The sequence below is a fragment of the Aegilops tauschii genome, chromosome 3 (assembly GCF_002575655.3).
Source record: "Aegilops tauschii subsp. strangulata cultivar AL8/78 chromosome 3, Aet v6.0, whole genome shotgun sequence".
NCBI lineage: Eukaryota > Viridiplantae > Streptophyta > Magnoliopsida > Poales > Poaceae > Aegilops > Aegilops tauschii.
In genome coordinates this window covers 35,376,647-35,388,972 of record NC_053037.3, presented here as the reverse complement: position 1 = coordinate 35,388,972, position 12,326 = coordinate 35,376,647, and the positions used below count along the sequence as shown (strand labels likewise).

The 12,326-nt window shown below is 49.4% G+C and overlaps 1 protein-coding gene across 2 annotated transcripts; it reads left to right on the top strand.

The window, feature by feature from the left end:
* Positions 1-7,526: 7,526 nt before the first annotated feature.
* LOC109750258 (uncharacterized) lies at positions 7,527-10,789 on the top strand. 2 transcript variants are annotated; one of them, XM_020309218.4, is made up of 3 exons: positions 7,527-8,116; positions 9,233-9,653; positions 9,747-10,789. In XM_020309218.4, the coding sequence occupies exons 1-3, from the start codon at positions 7,868-7,870 to the stop codon at positions 10,448-10,450; spliced, it is 1,374 nt and encodes a 457-aa protein (XP_020164807.1). In that variant the 5' UTR covers positions 7,527-7,867; the 3' UTR covers positions 10,451-10,789. The 2 variants fall into 2 exon arrangements, with proteins under 2 accessions (XP_020164807.1, XP_020164805.1); XM_020309216.4 differs by having other exon boundaries at positions 7,578-8,116; positions 9,233-10,789.
* Positions 10,790-12,326: the final 1,537 nt, after the last annotated feature.

The following is a 12,326-nucleotide window of genomic DNA, read 5'->3' as shown; positions in this document are numbered from 1 at the left end:
CGGATAGGTAGCATTCAGTTACCTCAGCACTTTTTGCCATAAGGCATGATGAAGAGGATGATGATTCTGGTTCGAATATCATCGCTTTGAGAGATTCCTTGAAGTCCACAAACCAAGGATCATGACGGGTTCGATGGCCTTCATAGACCTCAGAGAGATGGTCCCAGATAAGCTTCGCATGATCGAGATGCATGATGTTCCTGAACTGATTTTGAGACAGACAGGAGCAGATGACGTCCTTCGCCGTGAGATTGAGAAGAGTGTACTTGCGAATGTCATCAGCTTCCGCCATCTTTCACAGATCGGTAAGACCAATCTCAGTGACGGTCCATAGTTCACTGTTCATCGCCATGAGGCGCTTCTTCATCATGGCCTTCCACTTGGGATACTCGTGATCGTCAAAGATGGGGCATGACACAGTCTTCATTCCTGTGGTCGACATAACTAAAACTCCAGGCGGTTAAACCAAAATCACACAGAACAAGGGAGTACCTTGCTCTGATACCAACTGAAAGTGCGTTATATCGACTAGAGGGGGGGTGAATAGGCGATTTTTATGAATTCTTCACTGAGGAATTTGCGGGTGAGGAAATTCCTTAGCGAAGAACTACTTGCAGCGGAATAAGTACTCAGAAGAAAACATAACAGAATACACGCATGGTCATCATGATGAAATGAAGACAAGAACAAAGTACAGAAAGCGTAAACACAGGATAGCACAGGGTGAAGACAAATAGACTGAAGAAATTGAACTCAGGAAATTGAGAAAGTCTTCAGTCAAAGTCTTCAAACACAGATATGAACAAGCACTCAGCACAATTATGAGGAAATGAAAGGTTGAGGAAATAGAACCAGTAAGCTTGGTGAAGACAATGATTTGGTAGACCAGTTCCAACTGCTATCTCATTTGTATATCTGGTTAGAGCGGCTAGGTATTTAAACCTGAGGACACACAGTCCCGGACACACAGTCATCACCGTATTCTCCTTGAACTAAGGTCACACAGACCTCGCCCAATCACTCGTGGTAAGTCTTCAGGTGATTTACGAACCTTCACAAACTCGGTCACTCGGCGATCCATAATTCCTCTTGGATGCTCTAGACCATGACGCCTAACCGTCTGGAAGAAGCACAGTCTTCAAAGGTAACAAGCGTCGGATCCATGCAGGATCAATCTCTTCAGTGATGCTCAATCACTTTGGGTTTGTAGGTGTTTGGGTTTGGGTTTTTCCTCACTTGATGATTTTCGCTCAAAGTCCTCGGAGGATGGGATGCTCTCAAATGACAAGTGTCAGTTTCTCTCAGAGCAGCCAACCAGCTAGTGGTTGTAGGGACGGCTATTTATAGCCTAGGGAGCAGCCCGACATGATAAGACATAAATGCCCTTCAATGATATGACCGTTAGGTGGGTAGATATTTTGGGACAGCTGGCACAAGGAACAGCAACGGTCGGAAATTTGAGTTTCAAATTCCTTTGGGCTATCATGTTCCTCACTGTGTAGGCAATCCGCACTGGCGAATTCCTAAGTCCTCAGTCAGAACAAATTCCTCAGAGACCAGAAGAACTTCGTCTCTGTCACTGAAGAATATGACTGAACTGTATGAGATTTCCAATGGCTTCACTCGAAGGGATTGGTAGGTGTAGGATTTTGAGTTGAGCATCACTTGGAAATTTTTCCTTAGTATTTCCACGACCCCCTTTAACAGTACGGTGTTTCCTATGACTCATGAAAGAGAAAATGAAACTACGAAAACAAAAGTCTTCACGCTTCATGTTCCTCGAATGAATACCAAGTCTTCAAGGTCACACCAATTTCATCACTTTCAAAGTCTTCAGAAAGTCTTCAGAAATCCAAAGTCTTCAGTTGAAGAACTTCATTTTTAGGGGTCGACTTTCTCTGTAAATATCAAACTCCTCATCGACTTATGGACCTGTGTACACTCATAAACACATTAGTCCCTTAACCTATAAGTCTTCAATACACCAAAATCACTAAGGGGCACTAGATGCACTTACAGGTACATCAAAACACATAAACTCATAATACCGATCGTCACCGAACGTTAAGTGTACGGACCCTACGGGTTCGAGAACTATGTACACATGACCGAGACTCATCTCCGGTCAATAACCAATAGCGAAACTTGGATGCTCATATTGGTTCCTACATATTCTACGAAGATCTTTATCGGTCAAACCGCATAACAACATACGTTGTTCCCTTTGTCATCGGTATGTTACTTGCCCGAGATTCGAGCGTCAGTATCTCAATATCTAGTTCAATCTCGTTACCGGCAAGTCTCTTTACTCATTCCGTAATGCATCATCCCGCAACTAACTCATTAGTTACATTGCTTGCAAGGCTTATAGTGATGTGCATTACCGAGAGGGCCCAGAGATACCTCTCCGACAATCGGAGTGACAAATCCTAATCTCGATCTATGCCAACTCAACAAGTACCATCAGAGACACCTGTTTGAACCTTTATAATCACCCAGTTACGTTGTGACGTTTGATAGCACACAAAGTGTTCCTCCGGTATTCGGGAGTTGCATAATCTCGTAGTCATAGGAACATGTATAAGTCATGAAGAAAGCAATAGCAACATACTAAACGATCAAATGCTAAGCTAACGGAATGGGTCAAGTCAATCACATCATTCTCTAATGATGTGATCCCGTTAATCAAATGACAACTCATGTCTATGGCTAGGAAACTTAACCATCTTTGATCCAACGAGCTAGTTAAGTAGAGGCATACTAGTGACACTCTGTTTGTCTATGTATTCACACATGTACTAAGTTTCTGGTTAATACAATTCTAGCATGAATAATAAACATTTATCATGATATAAGGAAATATAAATAATAATTTTATTATTGCCTCTAGGGCATATTTCCTTCACTTATTTGCCGTCGAGGCAGTCCAGCGAGTAGAGACACGTCCCTCTACCCCCACGACATCAATGTTGACGGGGGGCTCTCCTAGGACGGGGCAGCACCAACGCCCAAGGGTGGAGGCGTTCGGCATGGCGATAGGAGGCGAGGAAATGGTGGGGTACGTGAATTTGAGTCGGAAGTTGATTGTTGCTTGCCGCCACATTTTGAGAGAGGCCAAAGTTTCCTACATATTTTTAGATAAAAGGCCGAGTCCGAGCCCGAGGGAATACTCGAATCTTCTCCGATTTTGAATTAACAAAGCCAACAACCGGCCAGGAGTACAAAGAACCAACTTACAAGGAAAAGAAAAGAAAAGAAAAAAGGGCCTCGGTCTAATTGGTGCGTTCCAATAATTTTTGAAGAAAAAGGAATTTATTGGAATACGTTTTGGTCCAACTCTCCAAGCACTCTAATTTTGTTAGTCTCTTGATTCATGATTGAAGATGCTCTAACAACAAAACAGAGCCCTCCCCTCCCAGTCCCACAATCTTTTCATTGCTCCGCGTGTATCTCTCACTTTTGCCGCGGCAACAAAAGCAGCAAAGATCCACGTACGAGACGCTGGAGCCCCACTCGCCGCTCGGACAGCTCATCCCCCGCGGGCCGCGGCGTATCATCATCAATCAATCAATATCCCAATCAACATTATCAGTACCGGTATGTACCACGTACGTGCCGGCCAAAAGCAATATGGAGAGTAAATTCAAATCACCCCGGCCTCTCCCTGCCGCCGCATTACTCACCCTCTGGTCACTGTTCACCGCTGATCATCAACTCGGGGGCAGGAACGATCTGAAGCCCGGGCGCGTACATACATACGTACGTGCAAACTTGTCAGGCAGCGGCTGTTGGGTTGGTTGATGGACAGCACAGTTGCCGGCCGGCGCGTCCGGAGCTTGATCGAACTCCAGCGCTCCAAGAGGTGTGCAGTGTGCTCGATCGGCCGGCCGTGGAATCTGAGCAACTGTACTAGTGGCAGTAGCACCAACTTTACAACGAACTCGAACCGTCCACGGCCAGGGGTACAAAGTACAAACCGTCAACGCGGGCGGCGGCACAGCCAGCCACCGCCGGCCGGCCGGCCGGCGCCCCGGATCCGCGTGCATTTCGCCAGCATGCAGCTAGCTCACGCGCGGACACGCTGCTTGCATGCACCGGCCGGACACGCGTGCCGTGGGCTAGGCAGCGGTAGGATGCCGCCGTAGTGCACGCAGAGTAGACCCGGGGGCCGGCTGGCGCCGTCGCCATCGGCCGCAGTCCGTGCTGTACTGGTGCAGGTCGCTCGCTCGGTTGCCGTGCTTTTGCTCGTCAGGCTCCTAGCGTCTACTGTCTAGGGGAGAGGGAGGGGGAGGGCCAGACCAGAGTAAAGTACAGTGTGCTGCGTGCTCCCTGTACTTTACTGTATTGTACCGGTCCCTCCCTCCGTATGAATTTAGGAGTGTACGTACCTTGCCACCTCCATAGGGCAACGTGACGTGACGCGCAGGCAGGCAGCCAGCGCAGCCTACTCTTGTAGAGCCAACCCAACCAGCGCGGCATGCAACAATATTTTCCCTCCTGCTTTTCTTTTCTGCATCGTCCTCTTTACTTTACAACTCCATTCTGCCTGCAGCCTTGTTGATCCCCGATCTCTTCCTTGTTTTGCTCAAACTCAAGCCACGAACGCTCGTATGGATGATTGTAACGGGGAGTATCATTACTACGTGTACATATACATGAGACTATCTGCCTAATGCATAGTATCATATATTACATATTTATAGACATGCATGACACATTATAGCATATCATTGATTATGATACGGTATCATAATACGATATCCAACCCTCTCTTTTTTACGGAATAGATAAATCCCGAACATTCAGAATTTAAGCATGTCATCCCGAACGTTTTTTGATGGCAACTTTAGTTGCTGGGAGGTGGCAACTTTAGTTGTTAACACATGGCAACTTCGTTCCGGTTTGATTTTTTGTCAGAAAATTGTCATGTTTGTCAACATCGCCTTAACTAAAGTTGCCATGAAAAGAATTCGGATTAGCATGCTTAAATTCCGAACGTTCGGGACTTATTGAGGTCTTTTTTTATTTAATTATATGTCACCTCATCAAAATTGCCTAGTTGGCATACATGATACTAGCTATGATACCCATGTGAGCTGTGATGCGTGTCTTGATTTTTTCTTTTGCGGTTGCAGTAACATTGTCTTTTTTAACGTCAGTACAGATGCAAACGCTCATACATACACGCATACACTCACCCCTATGAACGCACACCCTATCCCTATGAGCACCTCCGAGAGACTGAGCCGGCATATCATCTTATATTTACGAAGTCACCGTAGGCGCCTCGTCATCGACGGGAACGTCTCCTCCCAATGAACGCGCATCGCCGGATATCCTGAAATAAATTCAGAAATAATACGAGAACCAGGATTTGAACCCTGATGGACTGGGGATACCACTGTCCCTCTAACCATCCAACCACAGGTTGGTTCGCGGCAGTAACATTGTTGAATGTTTTCATACATGCAAAGTTTCGTGAAGAAAATACTTCCCATTGCTCGGACAAAAAGTGCCTAACCAATGCTCCATGCTGCTTTCTAAATTTTTTTCTTTGGGGCATCGAATTTTTTCAGAGCATTTAGGAACGTTTTTACTTCACAAAAATTTATATGTTTGTACAAACATGGTCAATGTTTGTTGCCAACTTTTTAGTTTTATTTTATTTTTAAAATATTTTTTCCAATTTCATTTATCATCATGGAGCTCGCAAGCATAGTCTGCATCCCAATGCAACTTTTTTTTGCCTTGTCGCTAAAAGCATCTCTAGTCGATCCCTCAGAACCAATTAACTCCCTAATTTGTTTGTTTTGAAGAGTTAAACCAGACCTAACCAAGCCCTTATACGCTTTAAGGGCAATTTGAACAAGCCGTTTCGGTTGAGCATAAGTGGACTTCCATAGGAAATCAACAGATGTATATGTTCTTTTTCTTTCAATGTATTTGGTATAATTTTAAATTCATTTGGTTGTAAACCATGTGATTTTTATTTACTAAAATGTGTGACTTATTTGTTTAATGATGTGCAGTGTTTCATTATTTTTTTATTGATGCAAAATGTATAAATTGTCCCAAATGAGTAAATTTGGCAAAAAAAGACGTTCTATGCGAACTAAATGGGTCAGCTCGTTGGGTGAACTGCCCAGAAACACGCGGACAAGGGACGGACGCCACATCCACTTTCGACTCAAACGGACGAAAGGCGAATAAATTCCGTCTCGTTTGGGTCAGCCGGTTGGAGTTTCTCTTAGGGTAATTTTACTCCTCGCTCGGCCCCCATTTATATTTACTGGCTGCGTCTCGTTATCAGGATAATTTTCTCCCTCTCTCGCGTTTGCCGCTCTCTCCCACTCGGCTTCATCCACTCTGGTACCCCCACCCTCATCGCAACCATGCCCCCTCGGCTGACACTTCCAATTGACCGGCGCTGCCCCTGACTCCCCCAAAATGGCTCGATCTAACCGCCGATTTAAAGCGCACAACTGCCCCGAGCACATACCTGCGCACCCTCCTCCTGATCCTTCACCAACATGTCGTTGCTGCAGAAGAAGTACCAGTACATGCGGCAGCGGCCATGGGGTGAATTGGGCCTGGCATGAAATGAAAACTCAAAAACTCAAAAACCTGGCGTGAATTGGGACAAAATCCTGGCTGAAGAAGACTTTGACTGTGACGCCTAATTTGAATCGAGGAAGAATATTAGGTTTTTGAGTTTTCATTTCATCTGAATCGACAAGCTTAAATCGGTGTCATACCATGTAGTTTGAATCGAATTGTGCAATCTGCATTTAAATTTGTGTGGTTTTTTTTTATGGAGTTAAATTTAAGAGTTCGGCTAAGAACCACATTTTGGTAACGCCTCAAATATAAGTTGAAGTTTGAGGAGAAATATGAGGGGCTAAATTTTAAGGGATTGGCCAGAGATGCTCTAATTACCCCTCATATTTTCTCTTTGAAATTTCATCCTGATTTGTGCACTAAAGCCAAGCTACCCAATGAAAACTAACGAATCTGGCCCTTTTCAAAAAGTTCAACACAAAAGTAACAAAATCCAAAAATACTTGACGAAATGGCCGATTTGCATGACATCCAGACCTAGGGCCGTCATGCAAATGGGCCCTAGCATGGCGCCCCGGAAGGCGTCATGTTATCTAGGCGCCTTCTATCTAGCAGACGGCTTAGCCTAGGGCAACATGTAAATGGGCCCTAGCATGGAGCCTCGGATCAGGGCGTCATGCTATCTAGCATGGCGTCCCAGCCCCGGGCGCCATGCTAAAGCGAGACATTTTATGAAATTTAATCAAAATGGATTCATTTTGCGTTGTTTTTTTAAAAGCCAGATTTATGTAACCCATCCATGTGCGCAAACCATTAAGTAACCCATTGGCCAGAGCTTTTCTCTGTCTCTCGTTGTACTACCGTTGCCATCTTTCCATCAGAAGTCAGAAACCGCCGTCCCCTATCTCTCTCCCTCTGGCCTCTCTTTTCCTATACAAAACCAAACAAACCGCCAGCACAAGCCACCCGCAACACGCAACACAGAGCACACTGTCCCCTGCTCCTCCTCCTCTCTCCTTTCCTTTGCTCGCCGCCTCGGGATCCCCCGGCGCAGCGCAGCACTGAGCTGGCCTTTGCTTGCGTAGGAATGTCTCGGCCTGCCGCGGCCTCCGCCTCTGCGCAGCGAAAGCCACATTTATTTGCCACCTAAAAGGGCCACACCTCCCAACCCCAGCTTCAATTCCTACCACGCCACACCGCGAAACGCAGAGGTCGCGACAGGAACAATGGCGGCTATATAGCGAGCAGGGCAGGCAGACCGGAGGGGGAGCAGAGGTTCTTGTTTGTTTTCTTGCGGAGAAGTACTGCGATGAGGCGTGCTCGCGGCGGCAGGCTGCTCCTGCCCCTCGCCGCGCTCTTCTTGGCGCTGCTCCTCCTTTCCGGCTGCGCGGCGGAAGGGGAGGACGAGGAGGGCTCGCCGGTGGCGGCGGAGGAGCCGGAGGCGCCGATGGAGGACAAGGAGAAGGCGGCCCTGTACGCCGCCATCGGGGGCTTCGTGGGCAAGGCCTGGAACGGCTCCGGCCTCTTCCCCGACCCCTGCGGCCAGACTCCCATCCAGGTTCGTCTTCTTGTTCGTCTCCCCCACAGCTATAGCTCTTTCTCCTGATTGATTCATGGGAAGTGTTAGTTTCAACTCTGAGCAAATTGAGGATTGGAAAACACCAAAATTTGCCTCCTTTTTTTCATGGATTTATGCCCGGTCAAATCTATCCTGTTCTGCATTACATTGTCTTGAGATTCACTACAAATCGCTGCTCAAAAGGATCCCGTTTATTTGCACATCCAATTAATTGTCTTATATCTTGGGAACGCAAGGTGAGATGCTCCGAGCAAGCGTTCCTCAAACATGCTTTTTATCGCCAAAGATCTCGACAGTTTCTCAGCACTGTATCATCGCTCCAAGTTCCCCCGTTCTTGTGTGCAACCTCCGTTTCCTGCCTTTTCACAAGCAGCAGCTCCCTCACTGTTTGCTCCATTGTTCCTCAACTGTTTCTCCTCGGAGAATGCAAGATTTTACAACTACTTCACTGTTGGACGGACGAGTGAGACGAAACCTCTGTTCCTCAACCTACCTACGGCCTCGGGATTTTTGCCTAATTTGGGAGCTTCTTTTTATCTCTGTTGTGCGCAACTACTTTTTTCACCGCACATGATAAGAATCTGTGATTTGAAATGTCAATGTATTCTTAAACGCATCCCGTTTGGTCCTTCTTTTCCCATGTCTCCGTCCTCTTGCTCTTTTGCTTTGCCCAGAGGATTATTGGTACCAAGTACTACTAGTACTACTTTTTACCTTACACCGATTTAACACTTGTTGTTACCTTCATACGCAGTAGTTAGTTTAGCCTGGTTTACATCTGCTAGGAATTATTTACACTCTCAGTTGTACTAACTAGGCAAGAAAGCTGTACATGAACATGTGACCATTACATGTTGTACGTTTTGCTTGTTACATGTCCTGCTTCTGCTTATTACAATTTAACTGACTGACGATGACATTCAGATTCAGTGAAACAAATTGTTATTGGATCCCAATTTGTTGGTAGTACTTCTCAATTTGCCTGCAATTTTACTGAGTGATGATTTGACATTCAATTTTTTGTGTAATTTGGACATCGATATTCAAATTCAGTGCAATAATTGGTTCTTGGATCCCCATTCTTTTTTTCTGCAGGGGGTGTCATGTGACCTCTTCAATGGCCTGTGGTACCCAACAGTGGTCAGCATCGGTCCGGTGCTCGACAACTCGCTGCAGTGCGCCCCGGACGCCAGGTTCAGCCCCCAGCTGTTCGACCTCCGGCGCCTCAAGAGCCTCACCTTCTACGCCTGCTTCCCGGCGGCCAACCCGACGGCGATCCCGGCGGCAAGCTGGGACAAGCTCGCCGGCACCCTCGAGACGCTCGAGTTCCGCTCGAATCCGGGCCTGTCCGGCGCCATCCCGGCGTCCCTCGGCCGGCTTGGCAGCCTGCAGTCCCTGGTCCTCGTCGACAACAACCTCACCGGCGCCGTGCCGCCGGAGCTCGGCGGGCTGGCGAAGCTGCGGCGGCTCGTGCTGTCCAGGAACGGGCTGTCAGGCCCGGTGCCGGCGACGCTCGGTAACGACAACACCCAACTACGCCGCCTCGACGAGCTGCTGATCATGGACATGAGCAAGAACTCTCTAACCGGGTCTCTGCCTCCGTCGCTAGGTGGGCTCAAGGGGCTGCTCAAGATGGACCTCAGCAACAACCGCCTCGACGGCCGCATCCCGCCGGAGCTCGCCGGCCTCGAGAGCCTCACGCTGCTCGACCTCCGGAACAACAGCCTCACCGGCGGCCTGCCGGGGTTCGTGCTGGGCATGGCGGCCCTGCAGGACCTGCTGCTCTCGAGCAACCCGCTGCTGGGAGGCACCCTGATGCAGCGCGGCTGGGAGAAGATGGCGAGCCTGGCGACGCTGGACCTGTCCAACGTCGGCCTCGCCGGCGCCATCCCGGAGTCCATGGCGGCGATGCCGAGGCTGCGGTTCCTGGCGCTGGACCACAACCGCCTCTCCGGCCCCGTGCCGGCCAAGCTGGCCGCGCTGCCGAGCATCGGCGCCATGTACCTCAACGGGAACAACCTGACGGGGGCGCTGGAGTTCTCGCCGGCGTTCTACCAGAGGATGGGCAGCAGGTTCGCCTCCTGGGACAACCCCGGCCTGTGCACGGCGGAGACGGCCGGGGGCGCGCCGGCCGGCGTGGCGGTGTGCAAGGACGCGCAGGACCCGCCTCGCGTCGGCGTGAGGGACAGGATGGATGGGGGCGGGAGGAAGCCCGAGGCGAGCTCGAGCCTGCCGGCGTCGTCCTCTTCGGCTGGCATGGTCGCCGTGCTCTGGTGGTCTGTGCTGGCTCAGGGGATGGCGATGGCGCTGTAGGCGAGGAGAGAAAGACATGGAGGAAGCTTGTAGTTAGCTCGATCGGCTGGTTTCCATGGCGCTCTCGTAATTCTTTTGGCATTTTGGCTGGTTCTTGTTCTGCTCTCTTCTGTCAGGGGTTGAAGGGAGAACAGATGCAGAAGCAGCAGGAGTCTGGCGGTTGATTGATCACAGTAGGTTATGGGTTCAGAGAGGAGCGTGTAGTGACAGAGAGGTAGTGGTAGCTTGTTCTTTTGGGTGTAATTAGGTCTGTTTCTGGTTTCAAGTTGCAGGATGTGGATATATGCAAAGGTTGACGGCCCTCATCTTATTCTATAATGATGAAATTTCTAAGATAAATATGTAGCAAATGATGGTTTTTATGACATGCGTGGAATATTTTGGATGGTTCCACTTTGTCACTTATGCATGACTAACAATTCAAGCAGACAAATTATAGATTCTGGCCTATGTATCTTGCCCAAATGATTATTTTTCTTTCATTTACTGAAAAAGACTGGGCCCCGCTTTATAGGTAAAGCAACAACACACAATACTCCCATACAACTCACCACAACACACAATCGAGGCACGATATATGGGGGGTGTGGGTTAATGAACAGCTAACCAAGTTGAGCCGATGATGTGAGTGCTCCAAGGCGATGGCCTTCAGCAAGGGCACGATACCCGAGTACCACCGCCGCGCGATCCAAGGATCAAGGTTTTTCTCGGAGCAAAGTGAAGGATGAAGTGGAGCCGCGACGACACCTTCTAGAAGGAGACGACGCCTCGTCGGTCTGGCAGAGCGAGAGAGGGTTTTCATCCCGGCAAGCCCTCTTTGCCTCGGATACATAGAACAGTGAGCCAAGAGATGCCCGTAGGACCACCGCTTTCGAGCCGCCCACACGGCCATGGAAGCTAGCCGACAACCGAGCCACGAGCTCCGCCCATGAGCACCATGACTCCCACCTCCAGGGCCGCCAACCCGGTACCCAAGGCCCCAACTCCAACCCCGCTCATGCTAGTAGCCATGACGACCAAACGAACGGGTCGGTCAGATCTAACCTCCACCACCTCGCCTTGCGTCGGCAAGGCGAAGGCTGAGCTCCCCGGCTTCGCGACCCCACGACGAGGGCATCCCTCAATGGAGGACATCACTGGGAAAGGTTTAGCTCTTCGATCGATCCGCACCAGCGCCAAGCAGAGGAGAACCTTCATCCTGGAAAGCGCGCATAGCGAAAAATAACACGCATGGAATCTGCACACAAATACAGAGTTAAGACACAGAGCGTGGTTTATGAAATTCAGAAACTGAGCAGTAAAAACGCCAATGATCGATCAGTGGGTCAGTAGAATCCTGATCAAGCGCACTCGGTCAGCGTCTGCCGCATGGATGGCATGGCAACATCACTGTTTCTTTTCGTCGCACCAGAAGACCAAACCGGGATGGGTGAACACGACGATCGAGCAGCAGCAGACCGCACCGCGGTGTTGAACCGCAAAGCAACGGAGGAATCCTTGGAGCAGCGGAGCAGAGTACCACGCACGCCACGCACAGCGTACCGGTCGATCATTCTGATATCCGATCGGTCGAGTACCCACCACTATGCCAGCGCTTCGTGTGGGTTGTCTCTTGTGTGTAGATCCAGCCGCGGTGCAGACTGCACAGTGCTACTAGTACTTGTGGTTGTGGCCTTCCTAGACCGGGTCGTAAGCTGCATGGCGCCGAAGTGAAGCGCGCGCAGGCGTAGGACGGGCACACACAGTAGCCACTCCAGCCAGCTAGCTGGGTGTAGCAACGGCAGTGGACAGCACGCAGCATCAGCCATGAATGTACTAGTACGTACCCCGGTCCCCGGCTCGTCGGCCTCCACTCTACGAAGCCAGGCTACATACA

What these genes read in the sequence shown, in the direction of transcription:
- LOC109750258 (XM_020309216.4), top strand. Translation starts at nt 7,868, where the DNA reads ATGAGGCGTGCTCGCGGCGGCAGGCTGCTCCTGCCCCTCGCCGCGCTC. An exon ending in GCGGCCAGACTCCCATCCAG is followed by an intron (nt 8,117 to 9,232) that starts GTTCGTCTTCTT and finishes TTTTTTCTGCAG; the next exon opens with GGGGTGTCATGTGACCTCTT.